Source organism: Gallinula chloropus, assembly GCF_964237585.1.
Source record: "Gallinula chloropus genome assembly, chromosome: 13".
Lineage (NCBI taxonomy): Eukaryota > Metazoa > Chordata > Aves > Gruiformes > Rallidae > Gallinula > Gallinula chloropus.
The window spans coordinates 21,611,157-21,637,473 of NC_140098.1; the positions used below are offsets into that span (position 1 = coordinate 21,611,157).

General features: G+C 50.3%; 1 protein-coding gene across 1 annotated transcript; it reads right to left on the reverse strand.

Annotated features, from left to right (window-relative positions):
- Positions 1–3,227: 3,227 nt before the first annotated feature.
- Positions 3,228–26,317, reverse strand: CTCF (CCCTC-binding factor; the record flags this gene model as incomplete). The annotated part of the gene is made up of 11 exons (XM_084269981.1): positions 3,228–4,843; positions 6,098–6,265; positions 8,202–8,337; positions 8,709–8,891; positions 9,850–10,010; positions 11,223–11,372; positions 12,187–12,307; positions 14,177–14,310; positions 15,054–15,224; positions 15,936–16,728; positions 26,267–26,317. The coding sequence occupies 11 exons, from the start codon at positions 26,315–26,317 to the stop codon at positions 4,662–4,664; spliced, it is 2,250 nt and encodes a 749-aa protein (XP_084126107.1). The 3' UTR covers positions 3,228–4,661.

Consider the following 26,317-nt stretch of genomic DNA (forward strand, 5'->3'; position numbering starts at 1 on the left):
GGGACCACAGGGTCACCCACCCGGGGATGCGGGCATCAGGGCAGCATCCCCGGGCGCCGCGGGAAAGGCGCCGCGCCGGGAGGAAGCGCTGGGGTTACCAACCGGCAGCACCGCAGCCTCAGCACCTCCTCCCCCTCGCAGCACTCGGTGCCTCTTCCTGCCCCGTCAGGCAAGATTTGCCGCCTGAGCGAGAGAAGCAAAGCGAAAGCGACGGCGCCCACGGCCCACCGGGAGCCGAGGAGATCCCTGCCCAGCCCCGCTCCTCGCCAGCGGGAGAGGGACACCCCACTGGTGCCCTCCCAGCAGCAGAAGCAGCAGCTTCCCACAGCTCCATCCAGCCTTGGAGGGTTGAGGGTCCGTGACCTCTCCCCTGCCTTGCAGCCCCCCTGGGGTGGGTTGTGGGGACACGTTTCTGCCTGAGGGCAACTGGGTGGGTGTCAGAAGCAGCTTCACCTGTCCTGACCGTTGGGAGGTCAACCTGGGCCCATCACCTTGTGCTGAGCATCTGTGAGGGGAGTTAGTGGGGATGGGCACGGACGATGCTTCTCCTGGGGAGGCAGGGTGCTGCTGGCAGGGCTTCTCCAGAGCAGGAACAACCCAGGCATCACATTAACATAACGAACCTGCTGCCCCAGAGGAAGGGTGAGAGGAGACACCCTTGGAGCCAGAGGAGAACATCAACCCCTCTGCTCCTTGGGAAGGCCAGGCAACAAGCTGGGAGAGCTCCAGGAAGGAGCAGAGAGCTGTCCCACACCCTGTGCAGCGCACCCAGAACTGCTCAGCGCTGGCTCAGCAGCCCCCAACCAGGACTAAGTGCTGAGGGACCAGCTGAGCTGCCAGCCTGGTGCCCATGAACCGGGACAGAGGGTCCCAGCTGCCTGGTCCCCCCACATTGTCCTTCTCCACAAAGCACCAAGCTCCAGGCTGCCCGAGCTGTTGCCCCGGGGACTCCGGGAGGAGTTGTGTGGGTTTAAGAGGTGGAGTAACTCAGGAGAAGGCGATCCCTGGAGGGGCTGGGCGATGCTGCTCTGCTACACCTGGGGCTGCAGCGCTTCTCAAGCCGCCCTCGGGGTGGAAGCAGAGGCAGGAAGCCACGTCCCTGCCGGGACAGCGTCTCCATAGAGCCCGACCACAACACGCAGCAGCTCTGCTCAGGGAGGCGGCTGGGGAGAACGTGGCTCAGAGCAGGGACCAGCCTCTGCCAAGGCACCTCCTCGAGCCTCCCCAGCGGGAAGAGGAGCACCAGGAAGAGGAAGGGCACAGGGTGGTCACCAGCCAACAAGGATGGTCCTGGGTGGGACCAACCTAGGGGAGCTCTCAAGCTTTGGAAGCCAAACGAGCCTTTGGCAGGCTGCAGCAGTCCCAGGGAGCCCACTGCAGCCCCTGTCACCCTGATGTCACTCTTCCACCTGCCCCTGAGCACCAGAGACACTCACAGCCCAGGACTCGGGGCACAGCTTTCCCAGGCTGGTAACAGCACTGGGGTGGAGCAGAGATATTCTGTCCACGTTCTGGCTGGAGCCCCTGCCCTGGATGTGTCCCCTCCAGAGTGGGCTGCAATGTTGCTCTGCAACTCTCCAGAGCAGCTCCACCAAGGACAAGGCAGAAGCCTGCAAGGGAGGCGCAGCAGCAGCAGAGGCACCTGCCCAAGGCAGGAGCAGCCCCTTTGAGGAGCTCAGATGGAATAAACCCCAGGCAGCCGAACAGGATCATCGCCTGAGTGAGCACCAAGAAACCAGGTCAGCTGAGCAGACCACAGAGGAACACCCCAGGTGAGGAGAACAGGAGGGTGGCTGCTCCCATCCCCACTGAGCCTTTGCTGGGGCTCCAGAGGCAGTTCTCCAAATAGCCCACAACGCCCAGCTAGGTCTGCTCCACACACACACGATGCCTACATGGGATCTACCACGCAAGATGAGAACAGGAGCCACCAGCAATCCCCTCTGGAGACCAATCCCATCTTCCCAGGCCTGCTGCCTAACAGGGCAGGAGCTGCCCAGGAGCACAGCACACCACTGAGCAGCTCGAAGACCACGCAGGAGCAGCCATACCTGTGGTCTTTGTCCAAGTGCCTCTCAGGCTCTCTTCCTCTCCATCTTCCACCATCAAGCTGCTCACACACAGGCGCTTCCTCCAGTTCCTCTGAGCTCCAGGAGAGGGGACAAGAAGCCCTCAGGTTCCTCAGCAGAAACCCTGTGGTCCTGAGGCAGAGGGAGGGAAGCCTCTGCCAGCGTGTACTCAACAGCTCCCCAGGGTGCTGGTGGTGGTATTCCTCCTAACAGACCCCGAGGACACCTTCCATTTCCCAGCCTCCCCAGCCCTCTGCTTCAGCAGAAGTCACATCTCCAGAGCACCATCTCTGCCTGAGGCATCTCTGGACTCACAAATACCCCAGCTCCTCATCCCACTGCGGGAGCACGTGGAGATTTACCCACCTCCACAGCCAGACCCAGCTCCTCCTTCCAGAAGTGGCTTTTACCTTCACCCCTCCCACCTGTGGAACAAGTCTCCATCCCACCTGGGATCCGGGCTTTTCCTGACAGGGCTCAGAAGGACCAGAGAACTCATCACCAAACATCTAGTCAAAATGAAGTCTAGAAACTCCTGTGCTCTTCAGGCTTCAGGTGTTCATCTGCCACTCAGTGGCTCCTACCACCATTTCTGCCCTACTCCCAACTTACACAGCACGCTGCTACCACCTTACTGGGCTCTCTATGCTGTTTTCACAGGTAACTAGGAGAAGGTACACCATGAGAACACCACCCAAGGGTCAGTGCCTCTCCCAGCATGAAACGCAAGCAATACCCCTCCTAATCCACCAGCTACAATCACTTCAACTCACTGCCAAAGCCAAGGCACCAACTACTCCCACATTACTTCCTGCTCAAGCACTGTAACCCCCATGTTTTACACCTCACCTCTGCATGCTCCAAGCTGCTGTGAGTAGGCAGGGATGGAGCTCCACGCAGTAACCACCCCAGCTCAGGTACGTGCTCACCTGCTGGCACGGGGCGGCACACCGCACCAGCCCACCGTGGTGGCACACCGTGACTCCCCATCCAGAGCAGCACAGAGGCAGCACCCACAGCAGGAGAGGAGCTGGGCTGTGCTACTGACAACACAGCACCCTCCTGGGGACAGCAGCTTCAGGCTGGAGGTGGCCACAGGGTCCCCCCCTCAATACACACAAAGAAAGCAGCGGGTGAGCACGCGTGTTAATCGTTATTATTTATTAGCTGTACAGCAGTATATTCTCCTTCCCAGCTTTCAAACCCCATTACATATTTTATAACAGTATTTTTCCCCATGTTGGCTTCCTAAAATAATGAAAAATATCACACAGTACAGCTAAGTACAAAAATGCATCAACCTAGAGTCTGATAGCTAAACTGATAGCTCTCTTAAAAGCGATACATAGAAGAAAAATTTGTTTGAAATCAGCAAGACTGAGGCTCTATAAAAAGCTTACATATTTTAACATGTGACAGTTCCTATACAGGCATCGGTTGTATTTCACATTATTCGTTTTGTTTGCTCAGAGATCCAAAATGGGTGTGATTACTGACCTGTTAAAATCTCCTGGCCCGGGTTTCGAGGGCTGCAGCGACCCACTTACAACTCGCCACTTCTGCCTTAAGGTAGGAGCCATAAAACACAAGATCCAGCTACTAGATAGAGCAAAGAAAAGGGACTCGTGGAACTTGGAACTCAGAACCAAAACAAAAGGTGTTCAGAGGCTGGTTTGTGTGCTTCAAACCAGGCTTCACAGGTGTGTGTGGGGGTTCCTCTCCTTCTGGGGACATCTCTAACATCATCCTGTTATCAACAGCTCTTCCAACATTTACACCCTATCGAATTCTCTTGTCACTTAGCTTGCAAGGAATTTAAATCCTGGGGTTTATTCAAACTGTGTCTTTGCATACCTCTTAATTAATGGAAAAAGATTAAAATGTAAAAAAAAAAACAAACCCAAAAACAAACCTTATTTACAAGCTTGACCATTACAGAAATGCTTTGCAGGAAGCAAAGCACATTAAGGACAGAAACCAGTTGGAGCATGCCAAAACTACCGTGTGCAGCCGACTTGGAGAACCGGAGCTAGTCAGTGGGGGGAAAAGCCCAACAGAAAGAAAACCAGAACGAAAAAAACCAACCCCAATTTAAAAGTCTAGAACCCTCCCAAGTCTGCATTTACAGTTAAAAACACTACTGAGAGGAAGAGGAGGCTCGAGGACTCTGGGAACTGGAAGGGCAAGTCCGGAGTGGTTTACCACGTAACTCTAGTCAAGGCTTCCGCGTATTAGAGCTCGGTGCAGGTCAGCAGGGCCCTCAGGCAGCTGTAACCCTGCAGCTCAGAGCAAAACTACATCAAGCAACTCGTAGGAAACCCTCGAGGACTCCAAAGTATTTCCTAACGTTCCATGATCCTGTAATGCTAACATAAAACAGCAAGTTCCTAGTTAAAATCACATCCTAACATCATTTTGAAGTTTTATTTCCAAGTATGTTTGGTAAAATGGTCTAAAATGATGCATTTCCCAAAGCCAAGAAGAAGGAAAAAAAAAAAATAAAACCCAAAAAAGGTAAAAGGAAAAAAAATAGATTTGAGCCGTTTAAACACAGCCCAGGCCAGTTCAGTCAGCCAGTGTGGTCTTCCTCCATCACCGGTCCATCATGCTGAGAATCATCTCAGGAGTGAGGTCCCCGTTGGGAGCTTCCACTACAGCTGGCTGAGCTTCTTCCTCTTCCTCTGCCGTTTCCGCGTCGGGTTCTTTCTTTACTTCCACTATAATATTTTCGATTTCACCAGTGTTCTGGTCTTCAACCTGGATGATTGCTGCAGCTAGAGGGGCAGAAAGCAAAGGGGAAGGGGGAGAAACAACAGGGTTTTAACTGGTTCCAGAGCTGGCCTGACCTTCACCTGCACCAGGGAACTCTTTGGTAGACACTTGAGACTCCTCCACAGCAAGTAGGGCTCACAGTGAAGACACATCCCTACAGCAACGAGAAGCCACTCAACCTGCCAAGCATCAAGCATCAATTCCTTGTCCCTGCAGGAAGATGCCATCACTGTTCCCATATGCCTCTTGGGGTCAAGGCACTGCTCCAATAATGGATTTTGTAGAGCAAATCCCACACAAGCCCCTGGGAGTGAGGCAAAGCTCCCGGTCCAGGGGACGCAGGGAGAAACCCAACACAGGGCATTCCCACAGGCCATGGCTCTGGGCAGGATGCTGAGCAGATATGTGAGGTACTGGGGAAGCCATTACCCCTTGGAGGAACAAATTCACCCTTCCTGCTTTGAAAAGTCTGCTGTGTATCACTGAACCAGGCTGGTTTGGGTGGGCAGGGCTCTCCCTTCAATGGGAGGGAGGCACACACCCCACCCCCCCATCTCCCCGCCCCAGCCCAGGTGCCCCAAGCCCCATCCAACCCGGCCTTGAACCCTGACAGGGATCCAGAGGCAGCCCCGGCTTCTCTGGGCACCCTGTGCCAGGGCCTCCCCTCTCCCCAGGAAGGATTTCTGCCTCCCAGCCCCTCCCCAGCTGCCCTCCTGCAGCTGAAGGCCATTCCCCTGGGCCTGGCCCTCCCTGTCCTGGGCACCAGCCCCCCTCCAGCTCTCCTGGAGCCCCTTGAGGGACAGGAAGGGGCTGGGAGCTCTCCCCAGAAGCAGCCTGGGCTGAGCCAGCCCAGCTCTCCCAGCCTGGCTCCAGAGCGGAGGGGCTCCAGCCCTCCCATCATCTCTGTGGCTCCTGGGGACTCGCTCCCACAGCTCCATGTCCCCCTTGCCCTGAGCACCCCCGAGCTGGAGGCAGCGCTGCAGGGGGGTCTGTGTCCCAGAGCAGAGCAGAGGGGCAGAATCCCCCTTTCCCAGCCCTGCTGGTCCCACTGCTGGGGATGCAGCCCAGGACACGGTCGTGCTGAGCTTCTCGCCCCCCAACCCCTCCAAGCCTGTCTCCTCAGGGCTGCTCCCCAGCCAGCCAGCCAGCCTGGTGCCATGCTGGGGGGTTGGAATTCTAGGATCCTTGGGGTCCCTTCCAACCCAAACCAGTCTGTGATTGTGTGAGTGTACCACAAGCTTCAAACAGTGACTTACGCTGGGATTGTTTTGGTTGGGTGGCAGCTTTGCCTGGTGGTCTCCCTCTTCGTTTCTTACTGGGAGGTGGCGCAGGAGCCTCTTGCTCAACTTCTGGTTCAGCCTCAATTTCTACTGCTGTCTCCTCCTCATCTTCGTTATCATTCAAATCTGGTTCAGCATTTTCCTCTGTAAGAAACATTGCATCAGGTAAACCTTTGGTTTAAACACAAGGGAACAACATCCACCTAGAGAACCACCATCCAAACCTCATCCAAAAGGAACCAACTCTGATGAGAAAGGCAGCAAACGAGGCCTTTGTCAAGCAGCTGGTGGCACGGACCAGTACAGAACAAGCTGTCCTTCAGAAAGGAAAAGGAAACCTAATTACACCAGATTATGTGACAAAAGCTCCTCTGCACATCCACAGAGATGCTCAGAGAGACCGTGGCAAGGGGTGTGACCAAGTAACACACTGCTGGGCTACTCCTGGGCCCATCAGAGAAATCACCAGCCCAAAGTCCCACCTGCACAACCCAAGGAGCACAGGGGTGCACAAGGGAAGGTGGGGACCCAAGATGTCTTGTTCACCTGGAGAGGAGAGTCATCAGCCCCAGCAGGCAGGCGTGAAACACACCACTGAGTCATCACCACTAAGTCATGAGAGCAGCTCTCCAGACCCTTCAGACTAAAGGGTACGTGGGAACTGCTGGCTGGGGTGGGACACAATGGGATGCAGGGAAAAGCAGTTTCAGATCACACAGGGCTATTAATGGGATGCTCAGGAGCAGCTGAGGTGATTCGGCAAGGAGTAAGTGTGTGAAAACAAAGGGCTCAGAGGATAAAAGGGGCCAGCCACAGGTATACAGGGTAGGAGCCACCACAGCATCTCTGTGAACCACTGAGCTCAAGAGGGATCCAAGGGGAAGTCTCCCAGCCCTCAAGAAATGCCAATGCCACGCTTCAGTCTTTCCCTGTTGAGCAGTCAGGAAACCAGGGGAGCAGCTCCAAGACCTCAAAACCTTAAGTTAAAGGTGGCAGAATCACCCAAAGCTGTTCTCACACATGATGAGCCCAGCCCCACAGAGCCCTTGCTGTGCTTTCCAGGGCCATCCACACAGTGTACAAAAAACAGTGACCAAACAGATCTCTCTCCCTGCTCATCCAGAGATGGCACAGGCCTAATTAAGGTAATTAAGGTACTCCCATTCACACTACCTCTTTGCACCTTGGTGTTCCGATCCCATACTCCTCTCTGTGGGTTTGTCCCAACTTTCATGTTAACAGAGCTACACCCCTTGGGTGCTACGTTAAGGGACCAGCACATGGTCACAACGCTCCCCACAAACCCAAAGCAGACAGAAAGCAGCAAGAGCTGTCCAACAGCATCTCATCACTCAGACAGCCTCTCCCTGGATGTGCCTGAAGATATGCCTACCTAAGCCTTCCCTCCACCAGGATGGATGACTAGGACAGAGTTTTTCCCTCAAGTAATAGCACAGGCATGGTGGTCATCATCTGCCACAACAGCCTGGCTTCCCCCTGTTCTGGAGAAGCTTACAGATAGTAGCCACCCTATCATGAATTGCTCCTAACACACCCATGTTGACCAGGAAGCTAGAGCCCTCCAAAAGCCACCATCTCCACACCAGCAAACACACTCCAGAAGAGGAAGACACCACCAGCTCCCTGACCATTTCACTGTCACAGCAGGCCCATGACAACAGCCTGCAGACTCCACCGTTTCCTGGATGCTGTCAGCATCAGGGGTGGCTGGACATGCCACACACAAGCACGTGCCATTTCCTAACAGCACACCACAGAAACACACGGCTTCTTTGGGGCCACAGGAAACATTCCCAGAGAACTTCATGGCCCTGGGTAAGGGGATCACATGGTGTTTTTCCAACACTTGGAAGAGGCCTGGAAAAGTCTACTCCAGCCTGTCCCTCTCAGGCAGTCTCTTCTGTCTGTACCTGGCCATGTGCTATCAATTTTTTTTGCCTGCCAACTAAATAAAAGCCACTCAAGTGCCAGAACAAACCTGAAGAACAAGGAAACCAGCAGCCAACAAACAGTGAATCACAGGCCTGTAGTTCTCAGAAGGCACTGAGCTCTTTCTTACCACTATCAGAGGAGTCTTCTTTCTTAGACCGCATCTTCCTCTTCCGGCCACGTTTGCCCTTCTTTGTCTCTCCTCCGTTCTCTCCTTCCCCACCATCTAGGCCAGAGCAGTTATCAGCATGTCTGGCCATTGTGCTCTACTCAGTGGAGAAAACACACAACAAAATACAACACATGTTGAATTCCAGGTCAGATGTTCAGCCACAGTCCTGCTAATGCAGGTGTTTTTACAGGAAGGTTTGGGGGAAATAGGCAAATGTCACTAATTTTAATCATAAAGTTGCTTTTTCACATTGTTCACTATGTCAATACTAACACATGGTAGCACTAATTCTGAATTATACCAGGTCTTTCCCCTCTCCCTTCCTCCCAGAAGGAAACACCCTAATTCAAAGATCAGTAACATGTCCCACACCTCACCCCTTCCCCTTTGGCTAAACCGGTTCCCCTCCAAAATGCCTCATTCCACCCCAACCCCCCCACAAAGCAAACCAGGACATTCCCTTACCCTGCGAGTGAAAGTTTTGCCACACTTGGAGCAGACAAAGGCAGCAGGAACAAAGTTGGGGTCGTGGTATCGTTTGAAGTGCATATCCAGCAGCTGCTTCTGGCGGAAGTTCTTGTCGCAGTGGGTGCAGGCATAAGGCTTCTCTCCAGTGTGGGTCCGTTTGTGCATCACCATGTGCCGCTCCTGACACCACAAGCAAAAGAACTTGAAAACTCAGCCACAGAAGAGCAAGTTTTCTGCTAAAAGGAGGCCAAAGCTTTATCCTTAAAATCTAGGAAGGGATGATGCCGCAGAGATGCGAGAACATCGTGACTGATCCATCAGGAGAGGGGTGGCAGCAGGGACAGGGAGGGGATTGTCCCTCTCTGCTCTGCCCTCAGGACTCTCCAGCTGGAGTCCTGTGTCCAGAGCTGGGGACCCAATACAAGGAAGATGTGGGACTGGTGGAGAGGGGTCAGAGGAGGTGTGAGGGTTCAGAAGGTGATCAAAGGGCTGGAGCACCTCCCCTGCAAAGAGGGCCTGAGGGAGCTGGGCTTGTTCAGCCTGGAGAAGAGAAGGCTGCAGGGGGACCTCATTGCAGCCTTCCCGTCCCTGAAGGGAGCAGAGGAACAGGAGGGGAAACAACTTTTTAAAAGGGTAGATAATGACAGGACAAGGGGAATGGATTAAAGCTAAAGGAGGGAAGATTTAGATTAGATATTAGGGGGAAGTTCTTTGCAGAGAGAGTGGTAAGGTGCTGGAAGGGGCTGCCCAGAGAGGGGGTGGGTGTCCCATCCCCGGGGGTGTTCAAGGCCAGGTTGGATGGGGCCCTGGGCAACCTTGTGTGGATTCAGGCCTGGAGGTTGGTGTCCCTGCCTGTGGCAGGGGGTTGGAACTCTTTGATCCTTGGGATCCCTTCCAAGCCAGAGACCATTCTCTGACTCTACAATTGCACATCCAGCCCTTGCCACTCTCATCCTATACAGATTCAATACATAAAGGTCTTTCTCTACAGGGGCAGCACTAAACCAAGAAGCAAAAGCCACCCAACTTCCCTTCACACCCCTCAAAGAGAGCGAGCACGTTAATTTGACCTTGAAGCAGCCAGCCAAACTGCACAGCTCAGGCTTCCTGCTGGGTTCTGGCTGTCCCACCTGCTTACCTGTCTGCACGCATAGTCGCACTGGTCGCACTTGAAGCGCTTCTCGTTCTTGTGCGACTTCTGGTGCTGGATGAGGGCGTAGCGCTCGTGGAACACGGCGTCGCAGTACCGGCACTTCTTGCCCTGCTCGATGTAGGAATGCTGCTTCCTCAAATGGACACCTAGGAGCAAGAGAGCAGGACTGAGACACCAGCCTCCCAAGCACCAGACTACAGTCCCCAGAGAGATCTTCTCTTCACGTAAGCTTGAGCTCAAGGCAAACAAGTGGAATAGGTTTTTACTTAACTCGTTAATTAGAAGAAACCAGAAGGATTTCTAGCCAGACAAGTCTAGGTTTGGGGATTCTAGATTTGGTTGTTAGCTGCAACCTGTGCCAGTGCAGTATGCTTACGTTTGGCAGTGTACAATCATCAACCTAAAGCATCCTGAGTAGTGTTATGTTTAAGACTATTCCCAATTGCAGAAGCCAGGTAACACACTAGGGGAAGTAGGATTTTCTTCAGGATTAGAAGTCAGAGCAACAAGGCTAGCAGGCAACAGGGCTACCAGTAAATAACCCCCTACAGAGCTTTCAGTCACTTCTTTAAAATCCCCCAACTAAGAGCACACACAAGGCAGCTCAGGGGAGACTAAAGCACTGATAGAAGTACAATTCTTCAGGGCTCACAGCAGTTTTGCTGTGCTGTAAATCTGGCTGTTTGCTCCCCACATGAACTGACTGCTGTCCTCTCAAACCACCTCTTGCTGCAGCACCCTACCCTTGGCTTTACTGGGAGGGAGCTGCCTCCCCAACACTGGGAGATTCTGTTTCCAGACAGAACGTTCTGCCAAATCATGGCTTCCTCCTCCTCCTCAGCTGCTCTGGGAGCAATAGTATTTTTCACCTTCTTGTAGAACACAGAAGAGAGCTTGAAACTCGAGTCTCTCCCACCCTGGCTGTGGCACAGAGCCCTGCATCTTGGAAAACTAAACTATCTGGGCCAATTTAAATCATGTAGCTCGATGAAAATAGCTCAGCGTGAAACTTAATGGTCTCCAATGTGCAGGGGGTCAAGCAGAACCACCTTTTGGGTTTTCCAATCCCCATCCACACACAGTCATAATCTCAGTCCAAGGTCAACAAAGGCCTTGCATCTCTAGGCCTTCCACACTTGGAAATCACACTACACTTTCAAATAATGCAAAGAAACTGAAAATCCTCATCGCCTGCAGCAGCTGCTGGAAGCTCTGAGTCCGTCTTGCCAGCTACACACCTAAGTGTGCTTCACACTGTACCCCTTACAGAAGCATCAGGTAAGAACCAAAAGACAAGCTGTTGTGAGCTCTGATTCTGGGGAAGTGGTTTTGGCACCTTCACCACACCAGGTACGTACCCAAGTCGCTCTTTCTGGCTATAACGGTATCACAGTGAGGACAGTGAAATTTGGCCACGTTCTCCGTGTGCTTCTGCAGAATGTGCATCTTCATGGTTCCACTCTGAGTGAAGCGAGCATGGCAGATGTAACATTCATATGGCTTCTCTCCTTCAGTAGCAGAAGGGGGGGAAAATAGCACAAGTACTTTTATTAAAAAGAAATCTCACCAAGAAACCCCAAACAAAACAGCCTCCCAGACGCTCGCAACAGCTAGCTGACAGCAGCAGTAACTCCAGTCACAGCTCAGTAATGCCTCTTTCTCTAGAAGCTTTAGCTCCAGCATGCATCTTTCTGCAAGAGCCTCGAGGTCCATCTTTAAGCAAATGAGTCACAATTACTACCCTTACTCTGAGGAACACACAGACGACCCGACCTCTGCACGGGCTGACAGGTGGCAGCAAGTGGCATCAAGTGGATTTGGGAAGTCCTGAATGCTTGTGTGTAGGCACAAGGGTGTTTCCCCTGCTCTGATTTCAGCAGTGTGATTAACCTGGCACTCCAGTACGTCCCATGCCAAAGCCATTATTTCCACTGCTGAAAACCTTTGGATCTCTATGAACTGATGTGCATGAGGTGCTTTTGCAGCTACACTCAAGCATGACACTGTCAGTTGGCTGTCATCTTCAACCAGAGGTGGAACTTTGGTAACAGAAGTTTCTCCTGTTTGTACTAGAAGCAGCTGCATCCAACTGGCAGGCAGAATCCTCCAAGCTCTTTGCTCAGTGCTGCAATTATTACCAGGACATGAATTTATCTGCACCTACAAGTCTCAGGGCATTCTCTTTGGCTATGGATTCTCTAAAGTGCTATGCTGCAAAACAACAATTTCCTCTGCTGTTTTAAGTGTTAGCACACATCACAGGCAGCCTCAGCACCCTGCCACTGAAGCACAACACGCTAAGAAACCCCACAGCCTCCATACCAGAGTGGGTCCTCATGTGCCTCTTCAGCTTGTAGGTATCCCTGCTGGCGTAGCTGCACAAGCTGCACTGGAACGGGCGCTCGCCGGTGTGAGAGCGAATGTGGCGTTTCAATTTGCTAACCTGGAAGTCAAGAGCAGGACTGAAGTTAGCACAGATGCACAGGTCAGATCACAAGTGCAAGAAATCAGTTCAGAGCTTAAGGCAGTCTGTTTTTATCTCACCACTAAACCAAACAACTGTGTTTTGATTCCAGTCTTGCACTGCCCACTCCACCTCTCAACCTCCTTCCCAGCCCTGCCTGCTGCTTGTTCCCACGTTCAGCGCAGCCTGATCCAGAGTCTCGTGCTCACCTTACTGTTACTGCCCACCTCAGCCCCTGAAGACATGCTAAAATCTGAAAGTATCCTGGAGAGACACAAGAAAGGGTTCTGGGAAAGCCAGCAGCCAAGGGTTGCTTCCCCCTGTGCAGTGTGGTTTTTCTCCTCAGGGTGCTTTCTTGGGTCCTCTACAGTTACTTGAGTGGGATAAAATAAACTGCTATCTTGCCAAGAGCAACAAAAATCTAACCCTGCAGTCAACAGGGTGACTTAATTCTTCTCTCCTGCTTTTATCTGGAAGGCAAGTACCCAGTTTAAAGGTCAGCATGAGCACAAACGTTAAGGCATTTTCTGCTCAAACATGACCACGCTGTATAATCACCAACCTCCATCTAAGAAAACACAGCACAAGCTCAAATAAAGACCAGCTTGGTGGTTCTTTCCTAATTCATACTATGGAAACTGCTGCAGTGCAATTTATTCACCACTCAAACCACAGGGCCTGGAATTACAGCACCACAGCCAGAGCATGGGGAGGGAGGAAAGCTTGAAACCCCTCCCCAGCCTCCCCCATCACACACATCCAGTTTCTGTGGAGTTGGGCTGCTCACATTTCCTATGACAAGGTAAAGCTGCTCTGCAGGGTGAGCAGCAACACCGCAGCGAGCATTAGAGGGGGCTTAATTTACTTGAAGCTGCTCTCCACCAATACTGAGGCCAAGACACAGGGATTTTGGCTACAGTCACTGAACAGGTAACAAGCTGAATGCACACTTTAAAACAGGAGGGCACCTCTAGCCTGAGCACATCCTGCTGCCCCCCTCCAGCACGGAGCAGCATGCTCCCATCCCTCTCATCCTCTGCAAGGCAAAATAATTTAACAAGCAGCAACATCAGCCATTGTTTCCAAATCAGAGTCACAAGGTTGGAAAAGACCTTTAAGATCATCAAGTCCAACTGTCCTTGTCCTAAGCTAAACCATATCCCCAAGTACCTCATCTACCCTTGTTTTAAACACATCCAACGTCGGTGACTCAGCCCCTCCCTGGGCAGCCTGTTCCAGGCCCTGACAACTCTTTCAGTAAAAAAACTTTTTCTATTATCTCACCCTGCCCTGGGGCAGCTTGAGCCCATTGCCCCTTGTCCCTTCTCCTGTCCCCTGGCTGAAGAGACCATCACCCACCTCTCTGCACTCTCCTGGCAGGGCAGGGGAGGTGGAGAGAAGGTCTCCCCTCAGCCTCCTCTTCTCCAGGCTCAACACCCCCAGCTCCCTCCTCAGCTGCCCCTCACAGAATTTGCCCCCGGCCCCACTGCCCTCCTCTGAACTCGCTCCAGACCCTCAATGTCCTTTTTACGGTGAGGAGTCCAGAGCTGGACCTAGTACTCAAGATGTTGCCTCACCACTGCCCAGTACAGGGGCACAATCCTCTCCCCAGACCTGCTGGCCACACTATTTTTGATACAAAGAGGAAATGGCTATTGCCTGGGATTTCTGTGAGTAACAGCCCTCAAAGCGTTCTGTCCTCGGCTGAGGAAACCCCGTTTGCTTCCCTGAGCAGCTTTTTTTTTGCTCAAGCCTTTTAAACAAGTGGCTAAAGAGGAAATGCTTCTAACAGATGGAGAACAAGCTCTGCAGCACAGGAGGAAGCACTGGGCACAGTAACTGACGTACCTCCACGCTCGCGTAGTCGCACATGGAGCATTTGAACGGTTTCTCGTGGGTGTGTTTGTAGCGGCGATGCCGGACCAGCTCTCCGCTGGTCACAAAGGCCATGTCACAGTCCGGGCACTTGTGAGGGCGAGTACCTGATCATGGCAAGACAGGAAGATGATGACATTCAGATGCAGTGACAGAAGACAAAACACGGGACAGTTTTGGCTAGTTGCTGGTTTTAAGTGACTTAGCAACGTTGCTTTCATGTTCTGAAAGATAACAGCAGCAAGTAACACAGAAGAGGCACAGCATCTGTACAGGTAACTAATACATCAAATGTCTTAGCCAATTACTATCCTTTCAGTGAGGAAACAGACTTTTCTTTGTGTATCATTTGGTTATTTCCAAATTTCAAACCACACAGTGAGACCCAAGGTCAACCCACAGAGAGAATGAGGGATACGAAGTACAACTTTTTTGGCAGAAAGGTCACAAGTAGCTGAATAGTTTTAGATCAGAAACTTCAGTACAAACCAACAGAAATGTGCCAGAGTCACCAGTTACATTGGTCCAGTTTCTCACCTGCTCCTTGGGATTTGTTTTTTGTTCAGCTCCAGCCCCATTCCCATCTTTGCCGCAGCCAGCGGCGGCAACACAGAGCTCAGAACACAACTACTAATACTCAAACAGAGCATTTACCTAAGTTCTGATCAAGGTTGGGCTCAGCTTTGTGCCTGTGTACAGCACAAGCTCTGCACCTGAGCTGCCCAGGCAGGAAAATAAATCAGCTTCTTCCTTTTTAGCTCGTTCCCTAAGAGGGATTAGATTTGAGACACAGATCCAGGACAGATCCATCCGTTCTAAGGGCAGAGCAGCTCCTACAAAGCCAGCGTACCTGTGTGAGTGTTGAGGTGGTTCCTCAGCAACGTGACTGTCCGGAAAGCCCTGCCACAGAGATGGCACTTGTGTGGTCTTTCATCAGTGTGGCTTTTCATGTGGCGGTCCAGGTTGGAGCGACGTGGACAAGTGTAACTGCAAAGTTCGCACTGGAATGTCTTCTTTACACCTAGCCATGAAGGACATCAGTGTTACTCGACAGTACTGTGGCCTTCTGCCTAACATATGAGATCAGTAAGGAAAGGGAAAGATCCTTGGAGGTGTAGCTACTACAAGGAACCACCATGTACCATTAAACCCAACTGCGTATCTTTAGGAACAGACGCTGCCTATGGCTGGCTTGGCTGCAGCTTTCAGTAGCATGCCAGCACTCAGTGTTCTTTCCCCACTCCAAAAAAGCAGAGTTTGAAGAAAACTTAAAAAGCTGTAAGTAGTCAAACATACCTACTGCTGTATGATTGTATGCTGTACACCATCCACCTCAGCCAGCTAATGGCGAGGGGAAAAACCCATGGAGCTAATTACACTGCTGGTTCCTGGTGTAAAGCATGTGTACACCAACTCTTACATCTGTATTAGAGCAAAGAGGAATCTTTTCAACTGTAGTTGTGTGAGAATACTAATGCCACAGCATCACACTAGAGGAAAGCTCGCTGCTCTTCCATGTTAACAACCTGAAAGTGATGCTTTCCTCCACAGCCCAAATGGGGGAGACAGGTTTGCCCAAGAAGCAACAGAGCTGAGCGCTCTTATACAAAGAGTAAGAGCCACTGGGCACAGTGGCTTAACTCCCACTTGCATCTACTCAAGTTACTTCAGACTGCAAGGTCCCACCATAACAAATAGGTTTTCAAAACCCACCCACAGGCAGGAAGCTTACCTTTCTTTTTAATTTTTGTTGGTTTAGGTGGCTTCATGTTGCCCACCACCTTTTCTGCATTGACTTCAGACAACAAACCCTCCTGCTGCTCCTCTTCAAAGTCATACACAGAGACATCCACATCCTTGCCTTCCTCGGTGTAGCGAAGCTTACTCTTTTTGTTTTTCTTTGTTTTTTTGGCTGGGGGCTGATAGTCTGGATCTTTTTGCCAGTTGGGATCTTCCTGCGGCTGAAGTTCCCCTTGTTCCAGTGTCTCCACCTCACCGTTCGCACCCACTTTCACCACCTGGAAGCCTTCTGGTAAAGGGAGGGTGTGACAGATCATGGGCTCCCCCTCCTGCAGGCCTCCTTTGGAAACCTCATTTTCATAAGCTCCCTGAAGTTCTTCCACAGACGTGGTGGCAACAGGTACAGTCACTGGCACAGGTACTTGGACCAGCTGAAGCTCACCGAGGTTTATAGGCTGCTCTTCCATGTTAACAACCTGAAGCGTTATGATCTGCGTGTCATCCACCGTGGCCTCCGTCTCCTGAGGCACCGCTCCTTCCATCACTTCGGTCTTCATCTGAAGAAGAGTTGGATCCAGCTGCTCCATCATCACCATCTGCACACCACTGTTGACATCCTGCACTACTTCCCCTCCATCTGCCTGGTTTGGTGGTATATGACAAGCATCGTCCTCCTGCCCACCTTCACGGCGCCTCTGATAGGTTTTCCTTTCTTTCCCTTTAATAAAAGTCTCAGACTCCTCCACGATGGCTTCAACTGCCTCGCCTTCCATTTCACCTTCCTGCTGGAGAAACAAGAGAGTGAACACCACGCAGAGCCCGGGGTGTTTAACCACACAAACCCTACCGAGGGACGAGAGGCCTAACTGGAAGCAACCAGCTCAACACCGGCAACGTGTCGCCAGCACCAGGCTTTGAAAACCGGAGGTCCCTCCTAGCATCTCACCACCAAAACCCAGGGCAATCGGGGAATGCTGCCCAACATGAGGCAGCTGTGCTGGTTTCTTGGAAAGGAAGGAAAGCCAGGAAGAGAGATGAAGCGATACGCACGTTCCTGTTTCTCAAAGACCACGAATCCCACAGGCAAGATGTGTACAGCAGCGTCACTCCTTACTGAGCTTGTTCAGTCGCTCCCCACAGCTCAGCAGTATCAGAGGCAGCCTTTGGCTTGACATTTTACTTTTAATGCTATCTTTATTCCAAGGTAGTGTTAAAGGTAAGAAGCCAACCTTAAAGCAAGCACTACATTGGAGACCAGCAGAACTTTTCCAGGAAGAAAAAGCACTAAGAATTGAGCATAAGAACTTACACCTCCACATCAAACTACTGCTATTTCCTGTGTGCTTAAACTTCTCCAAACAACAAAAAATAAAAAAGGACATAACCCAGTTATTAGGCTCATTTAATTCAACTCAGTTCAAATGATGCTGATTTGGAGCTGGTCGACTCCTCCTGAGACCTGGGTTAAACTCACCCTGGAGTAATCCCAAAGCCCAGCAGCTAGGCTGGCCTTAGCCATAGCTCTGACCATTATCACACACAAGTGTGGTACTGAGGTTTGCTTCCCTTTCAGACCACACAGCATTTTTCCCCCACACTCAGGGTAAAAGATGAAACCCCTGCATTCTGATTCTGCAGGAAGGTTGTTTTCAGAGGAATAATGGCTCAAAGAAATTATCATTTTGCAGTTCTGCTTTTCCCTCAAATGGAAGTAACAAAGATCTTAGCAAGGGAGTGCTTCCTAAATCTACTTCTCTTTCACATGGTTTACTTTGGAAAAGACCAGAACACATTATACCCCTCACTCAAGTGTGAAGCAAACCCAGGTGAATTTTACTGCTAAAACAAGTTCCAAAAACGCAGGTTTCTGTAGGAAGGTTGTGCCAAAGCTCAGATTCCCATTCTGGATTCATTAAGACACTTCTGCATTTTCCTATCGGACTGACCAGCCTCTCAGACCCCCTAACAGAACCTATTTAACCTGTCCTGACTCAACAGTTCAGCCTCCCATCAAATGCCTACACTCACCTTTCACACTCACTCCTGAAGCACACAGCCACATACAAGTAAGCACAGCACGGCTGTCAGGCTCCACCAGCTTTAAGGATTACAAGACACATACAAATCCTTGCTTTTACTTTCTCCAGCATCTTCCACTTCTGCTGTGAGAACAATACAGCTCATGTTGTTCTTCAGAGCAGGGACATCTAGTAATGTGCTGCCTTGACTCGTTATGTCGTGGGCAGCAGCAGTCTCCAGGTGGCACCAGATACCCAGAAATACTGACATATGGCTTCAGCACGCTCCCCGCAGGGATCCGGCCTCTCCTTTCCTTCACCACCCGTCAGCTTTTCAAGTCAGAGCAAATCCATATGGACAAACAGCTGAAGTACACGAGATGATGTAAGTACTTAACACCAGCCAGCAGGCGATGGGAACGGAGCGCTGGTCTCTGGCCTACAGCAACTGCAAAACAAGCCCAGCAAGGGCAGAGCTAAACAGAATATAAGAATGTACTAAGTGGTTTGGGGGTAATAACAGAATATTTAAGACCAAAAAATAAAAAAAAAAAAGGCCAAAGCCCATCCACAGAGCTAACACAATTCCCTTTTGGTGCCTTGTAGAGGAGCAGAGGTTGGTGACCCCGGCAGGCAAACACAGGCAGCTCTGGTGGGGCTCTAGTGAGGGCCTTCATGTTAACTGCCAGCACCAGAGGTGGCAATGGTACTGCTAAGCCACCTGAAAACAAGCCAACAGGCCAGGATTTGCCAGTGTCCTCTAGGATCCCAAAGAAGCAAGTCCTCAGCTGGACTAGCAGGAAGGCATCACCAGAAAATCAAGTGTCCACCAAGACCAAGCCACACACACACACACACACGCAAAGGCTTTGGTACCTGAGGTGTGTTGCCAGGAAGGTCTGCCAGCCTAGAAACACAGGCTTTCCCAGAGACCAAAGGCACACCACAGGCAAGGCTTTGCTCAAAGGATGCTCCCAACCAGGGCTACAGTGTGTGAGCAGCACGCAGGACTCTTACAGCCATTCAGTAAAGAAACTTATAGACAGAACCATTTCTTTCAGCCCCTCCTCTCATCTGAGAGACGCTTCTCTCTCACACCCCGGAGTTACCTGTCGCTACTCGCAGCATCCCTGCGGGAAAGGCAGAGCCCGGAGCAGCAGGCGCGGCGAGGCACGGCTGTCCTCCAGCGGCAAGCGGCACGCACTGCAGCGGCGCGGCCGGCCCAGCTCCGCCACCTCCTCCCTCCCTGCTCCCGAGTTCCCTCTCACTCGGATCTCCGGGATTTCAAACCCCAGCACACGGGTGAGCCTGTTCAATGCCATGCCCTAGGGTCAGTTGTCTGTAAATTCATCTGAAAACGTTGCAGTATTTTAACAAATACCTCCAGGTTCTGTCAATGATGTACTGTAACAGCCACAGAAACATACAGTGGTCTCAGCTGATGCCTTGAGCAGCTCAAAAATCCAAGATTTCTTGCCAAGAAAGCACAGATTTTCAAATTAAAGTCCTTCTACAGCTGGGGGAACACAGGGTGGCCTCAACTCAGAGAGGGGAAAGGGGCTAGGCAAAACATACAGGCTCTCTCCTGTTCAGCAGCTTGGGAGTCTCCATCTCTTCGCTGCAGTGAGCTTGGTGCTGCCTGCCCACGTCTCAATCACTCTCTCTTCCAAGTACTCCCTAATTCTTCTTCATCTTTTTATTTTTTTTTAAACTTAATCCTCCTTCTTCACAAAGGGGGTCCCAGAGGAAAGTTTTATGTCCTATTTACTGGAGGAGTCACCAGGAGATAGCATCAACTCACCAGATGTCATCCTGCAGCTTGCTGAGGATTTTCCATTTCCACCAGTTTTAACAGAACCGGATCTGCCTCAGCTTCTCACAGACTGACACTCCCAAAGGTTACTCAGCCAAGTTCTGAGAAAAAAGAGTTTCCAGTATCTTGGAGAACGTGTGTCACTCACCACGATGAAGGCCATTACTGCAGAACACTAGGGATATAAAGCCTCTGGAGCAGATTTTGCCTTACTGTTCCCTCAACCTTTTCTTTCTGCCTTTTATCTGCAGCTCTGTTCCTACCAGTTACTGTCCCTCACACCACAGCTCAGCTCTGCAATGACAATCTGAAACAGAAGACAAAGCGGTGGGTTTAGTAGCAAAGACTGAGAAAGCACAGAGAAGGAGATTTGCCAGGAGCAGGAGTGTGACCATGGGAGGCCCAAGCAACATCTGAAAGCACAGTTCCCATGTAATAGCTTGCACTGGTCTTTACACACATGCTCACTCGAGGAGCTCTGACAGCTCCAGAGATGCTCTGTCACTGAAGAGCTCAGCGTGTTGCCACAATCTAATTAGCCAGGTAAAAAACTGCAGGATCCAAACAGCCCTGAGTGAGTGGCCACCTGAAAACCAGAGCTAGCAGAAATAAGCTGGGATGTGTGTCTGATACAGGCACCACTTCATTCAGTGAAAGGAATCAAAAGGTTGTGTGAGAGAAAGCAATTCAGTGCCAACTGCCCTACTAACCGCAGCACAGGAGAAAGCCTCAGCCCAGCTACAACACACCACTTGACCATCCTGGGTCCCTTCCAAAAGCCTCACACTTAACCAGCAAAGCATTCACCTTGGAGGTACCAACTCAGAAATTTCAGAAGATTTCCACTACGGCCAGTAAAACTCACCACATCAACACAGAAACACCAAGACACACGTCATTCAATTACTGCAGTCTTACAACAGTGTGAATCTTAACTGTAGAAGCATTACAGACAGTTTGGTGTAGATGTCAGTGCAGAGAGTACAAACCCAGAGACAGCTGTTTAGGTGTTAGGACAATGAGCGTAGCCGCCTGTTTTTCTAGCTGGGCTGTGAATAATAAAGCTCCTGTCACAAAAAGGCATCTGCCTGCTCTCACCCAATGTTAGAAACAACAAACCCTGAACTGCAGCAAGTTTCCAGGACCAAATAAAGCAAGCTGTTTGTTTCTTGCCCAGTCCCATTAAGGACTGTTGGGACGTTTGAAACAATTGAAAGCCAGATTTAGTGTTGTGATGTACGGTTCACTCGAGGAAAAACCAAACCAGAATAAATCAATAGGAACAATGAAGCCAAATGCTTGCTGTCAATACATCCCTGGCATTCACAAAATGATGGAAATACCAGTGGCTACGTTAGCACAAGCACAACCAACTGAGCCACAGCAGCCCACAGCCCTGCAGCACAGTCAGACTTTGAACTCACATGAAGTCACGTGCGTGCCCCACTCCAACACTGCCACGGCTCCCACACCCGGCAGCACGGGAATCGGGAGACCCACGTCTCTCCTGCACACCCTGAGAACCAGCAACAAGCAAAACACTTCACCTCAGACCCTGCACTTTGCACCACTTTTGTACCTAGGCAAGGGAAAGCTTTTAAGAAGTGCATCCAGTGGGATCTGTGGACAAACACTGTTTCCTGATGAACGTCAATGAGGGATTTAAGGACAGGTGCAGCCACAAAGGAACTGCAGGAGCACTTGGCCTTCTCCTTTCCCACCGTGAAACGTCCCCACCTTCCTCCTGAGATGCCTTTCCCTATGCACAGCCACAGACAACACGGTTAACACATGGGCAGCCTTTCCATTCCCTCCCCAGGCCTTCCCAGAGATGAACGTGGCAGGAATTGGATGTTTTCAAGGGCAAACAGACACACATAAATCAAAGTATTGCCCATCCTAGCGCTGCTCTGAATTCGCTACGCCCTACACTGGCTCCCAATCTCCTGGGCATATCAGCTGTACCCCTAGATAGGCAACAAATCCAAAATATCAGCTAGGTGCACGTGCAACCTCTTCTCAAAGGTCCTCCCTCTCCATTTCAAAGCAGGCCAATTCTTGTTCTCCACACAGTGTGGCACTAGAATCAAAAAATCCCAACGCGACCGGGAAAGTGGTAGGAAGGTGCCTGAAGAGCCCTGCGTAGGGCCACGTGCCCCCAGAGAAGGGCTGGGACCCAGCCAGCAAACTTCAGACACTACTAGAAAGCTCTGGAAGTCAAGGTAGTTCAAGGAGGAGCCCAGCCACGGGGCTACACTCACGAGGTTAGCCATGCATAAAGCCAAAGAGCCACAGGTTACCCAGAGCTCCCACTATATACACAGAGATTGGCACTTCATAGTAGATTCTTGTCCACATCTTTGCTAATTACTTACAGAAATAAAGATGATTAACGGGGTGGAGTTACTTAACCATCCAGTCATAAATATACAAGTTGTACAAAAGCTTAGGAAGCTTGTGTTGAATTCTTTAGGAACAGGTAAAAGAGGGAACCAACTTTATCCTCTTTATCTTTTAAAGGTAAGGTTAGGAACATGGAATTACTTGACAAAGCTCACAAAACTTTAAGGAACAGGTAGCATCCTGTGAACAATGTGGGCTAAGATATTTTCACAGTGCTATCACATCCAAAACACAAAAGACTTACTACTAACAGCAGAAACCAGAAAGCTGGGATAAGTTCCTTTCATGAAGCAATTTTATCCTGCTGGAAACCTCAAGCTTCCATTTTCCTATGCATTAAATTTAGTATCCACTGGCTGTGGACTGCTACAACCTATCTCCTGATATCTTCTCATTGCTTCCTTGCCACTTAACACCAGCACTGAAAAAGAAAACAAAACCACATGTACTACTTCTATTAGGGCATTAAATAAAAAAAAAAGCTACCTTGTTAGTTCACTACAAAGCAATTACTCTGAGAAATATTCTAGCATCCTGGAGAGAGTAAGCAACCCATGAGAAACCTGGTACAGAAGAATAACAGAACTTCACTGTGGGTTAACAAATGCCTGTGGTTTTCAGGTGTATGGAAGGGGCCTACCAATGTCAAGAGGTCTCAAGAAACATGTTGGAAACAACCACAGCTGCAGGAGGACAGCTTCCCTGCAGAGGGGCAGGCTGTGGCAGACAGCTTCCACAGCACCACTGCCGCTTACCTGGGCTGGTGTCTGAGCTGGAAGGCTGGCCTCCCTCAAGGGCAGGGAGAAGAACACACTCTGAGTGGTTCAAAGCTTTTAAGTGAATGCCCACACCAAATCACCATCTAGAGGAACCCAGTTTTCTCTCCATTAACTAGACAGAAGACCAGATTCCTGACTTGCATAATGGTTTCATAATCCCTGTAAGACAGGGAAGCACGGCGCTGCTGTCAAGGAGAGCTGTTCTCACCTTTCCCCTTCCTTCACATCAACAGAGTAATTCCCTCACCCCAGCTGAAAACTATCATGGGAAAAGCAGTTAATTGTGCCAGAGCACATTCAGGTCCTGATCTGACTCCCCAAACGAGCAGCCAGGGAGCAGGTTCAGCATGCCAGGGCCATCTTAGGCAGTAGCACCAGCTTACAGCCTCACACACACCACAGCACCAAGACTGTGACACCCCAGAAGGCAGGGGAGTCCCTCCCTTCACACCACCCACCAAGTACCCACTCCAGTCAAACTGCTTTGTCTCAAGCATCCTGCAGCCCTCAGGGTCACAGCCAGCTTGGGGCACCTTCCCGTTTCAAGTCAACAGCATCGAACTGTGATCAACCCCCCACACTACCATTTTATTCAATTAGCTGTTAATTATAGATCCAAGTTACCTTCTGCTTGTGTTATATGAAGGCAACACACTGTGGGCTACATGCTATCGACAGGATCATTAGCTTTTACCCTTACAAGCTCCCACGAGCACAGCCAAGACATCTCCCCTGCTACAGGGCATTCATCACCCACAGCTAGCTTGGTGCAGAACTGAAGTCAAAATGCAGCCTGTGACATTTTTACAACTACCTCCAGCCTTCTGGGATTCTCCTACTTCAGTACCCTACTCAAAAGTAATCACCCTCGCTGCTGCTCCTGCCCAGGTCTCTGAGGGGAGCTATTTCCCAGGTTCATCATGGCTCATGAAATAATTCCAAGTGATGAGAACCTTCAGTCAGCACCAACCCTTATTTTTCACTCAGCAAGCAGCACACACCTGTGGTTTTTTCTAATTACCCAGGATAAAGTTAACCTGTTATTTTGGATCAAAAATTCAAGAGCAAAACACATGCAAGACGTGACAACAGAGCATTTATACCCAGGGTCCTCCAGTGAGACAGAGGGAAACTTGATTCCCCACCTTCCCTCAGCTCTCTGAGGAACAAGCTCCCCCTTAATCCCAGCACCTGACAGTGGCAGACAGACAACAGAATCTCAGCTCTTCCAAGGCAAATGCAGCTAACTCTGTCATAAGCTGTGGCCTACATCAGAGAAGAAAGCCTAACATAGTAATGTCAACTGCTTGAAATACCAGCATGGACAGAAACACATCACTGCAGTTACCCACACCAAATCTCACACACAGACAAGTCACTTGTGCTAAACAGGCTTCTAAACTGAAATTAAAGTTCTATTGAGAAGGCAACAGAGGCAATTTTAGTAAATATTCTTCTTCAGCTTCATTCCATTCTTCCTTAATCTCTCCAGTCTAACATTCTTCTAAATTTTAGGTTTCAATTTCCCCCACTTCTTCCAATAACCACTAGCACAGTGTCACTAAGGTCACGCCAGTTCTTCAGTCACACAGAGTTCTCTGCTGAAAGTGGGGAAATGCCAACTAAACATTTCCCTCTCCACCACCTTTCTGGAAACATTTCCCTTTTTAACACATTAAGAAAGGTATTCTATTTCGCTCACCTGACAGCTCATTTCAGGAGGACAAACATGCCCTTTTATCAGGTGTAAATTAAGGCTTACACATTAATCATAGCAGGCACAGGGGAATTAATTGTCAGCTGATGCTGGGTCACCATCAGTCCCCCCTTTTCACAATTCTTCAGAACACAAAAAGCCATGAAGGAGCTCACAGAAGACCACAGGAATACTTGAAGGTTAACAAACTGAGCACAGAAAACTGTTTCAGGTTAGAACAGCCTGTAAGGTCCACTGCCACAAAAAGCAAAGCCTAATATTGTAGATGGATACTGGGAGAAGCTTTATCAATGAGTATGTGTAGTCATTTTTCTCCTCACACGTTAACTTAGGCTTTAATTCAGGCTATTAACAAACTGCTAACAGCTAAATAAATTAAAAAGGTGTTTCTTCAAAATCAGCCAGGGCAGAGCAGGATTCTTCAGCCACCTGACACAGCACTGCATGACATGCAAGTGGCATCAACACTGCCACACCGGGAGGGAGACCAGTGCAACAAGTTTCAGGGAGAGTTCGTAATAAGCTACAGGTCTCTGGATTTTGTTTTTCTCTACAACTCCATCTAGATGAACAAGTAGCCAGGACCAGACCTTCTGGGAAAAGCTGCTCCTTTTATCTTTGCAGATAAAAGAGTCCTGACTAAGCAGCACCACTCTGCCTGGAGGAGGGAATTCAGGCTGCGGATGAGGGGAGCTGGGAGCACTCGTCCCAGGGATGGCTGCACAGGCCCTACCCCATGGACAACAAACCAGGCAGGAACTATTAAATCACCTCACAAATGACACCCTGACACGTGTGAGGACAGCAGAAGTCAGTGCTGGCTAATGTCAGGCTGGCAGAGGTGTAGTTTATTGTTGTGGCAGCAGGGACAGGAAATTCCAGGACAGTTCTGGCAACACCTATGGTAGAAGGGTGGTGGACAAAAACTCCCACAGCCTAAATTAAATGAAGGCATCCTTGCTTGTGAATCACAGATTGAAGAGCTGAATTCATCTGAATTACTCGGTGCTGGAAAAGGTGTCAACAGCATCAAACCCAGGTGAACCCTAGACAGTGGCCCTCATACTGAAGCTTTTGTAAGTTCAATCCATTTTTCAGGCACACCTAATGAACCTGGACTTGTGTTCTGAATATTCTCCTACAGAGCCCTAGAAGTGCCATTACAATCGGCCTTCAAAGCAGATGACGAAAAACCAAGTATCTCACAAAGATACACAACCTTGGGAGGAAAAAACCCAACCCTTTCCACCAGGAGCAAGGTCTCATTTTCCAACATGCTGTCAGAGAAGCCCTCCTTGCCATTAGACTGCCCGCTCGTTCCCACCCACATGGCCCCAACCATTCCTGTCAGCCCAAGCATTTCTAAGACTGCAGCTAACTGGTCAGGAAACTAATGCAGGCCAGAACTCACCCAGCCAACAAGATACTTATTTCCAGCCAGACCAGGTCGCTGGTGTGCCCAAACACTCAGGCCAGCCAAAAAGAGAAGCACGGCAAGAGGGTTTCTTCCAGCACAGTGTTAAGCTTTAAGCATTTGGGAAACTACTGCCTCTGCATGGAACACATACCACACTTTCAAACCCCTTAATTTACATTTATGTTCTTGACGCTTCTGCACTTCTGCCTGGACTGATTTCTCTTCAT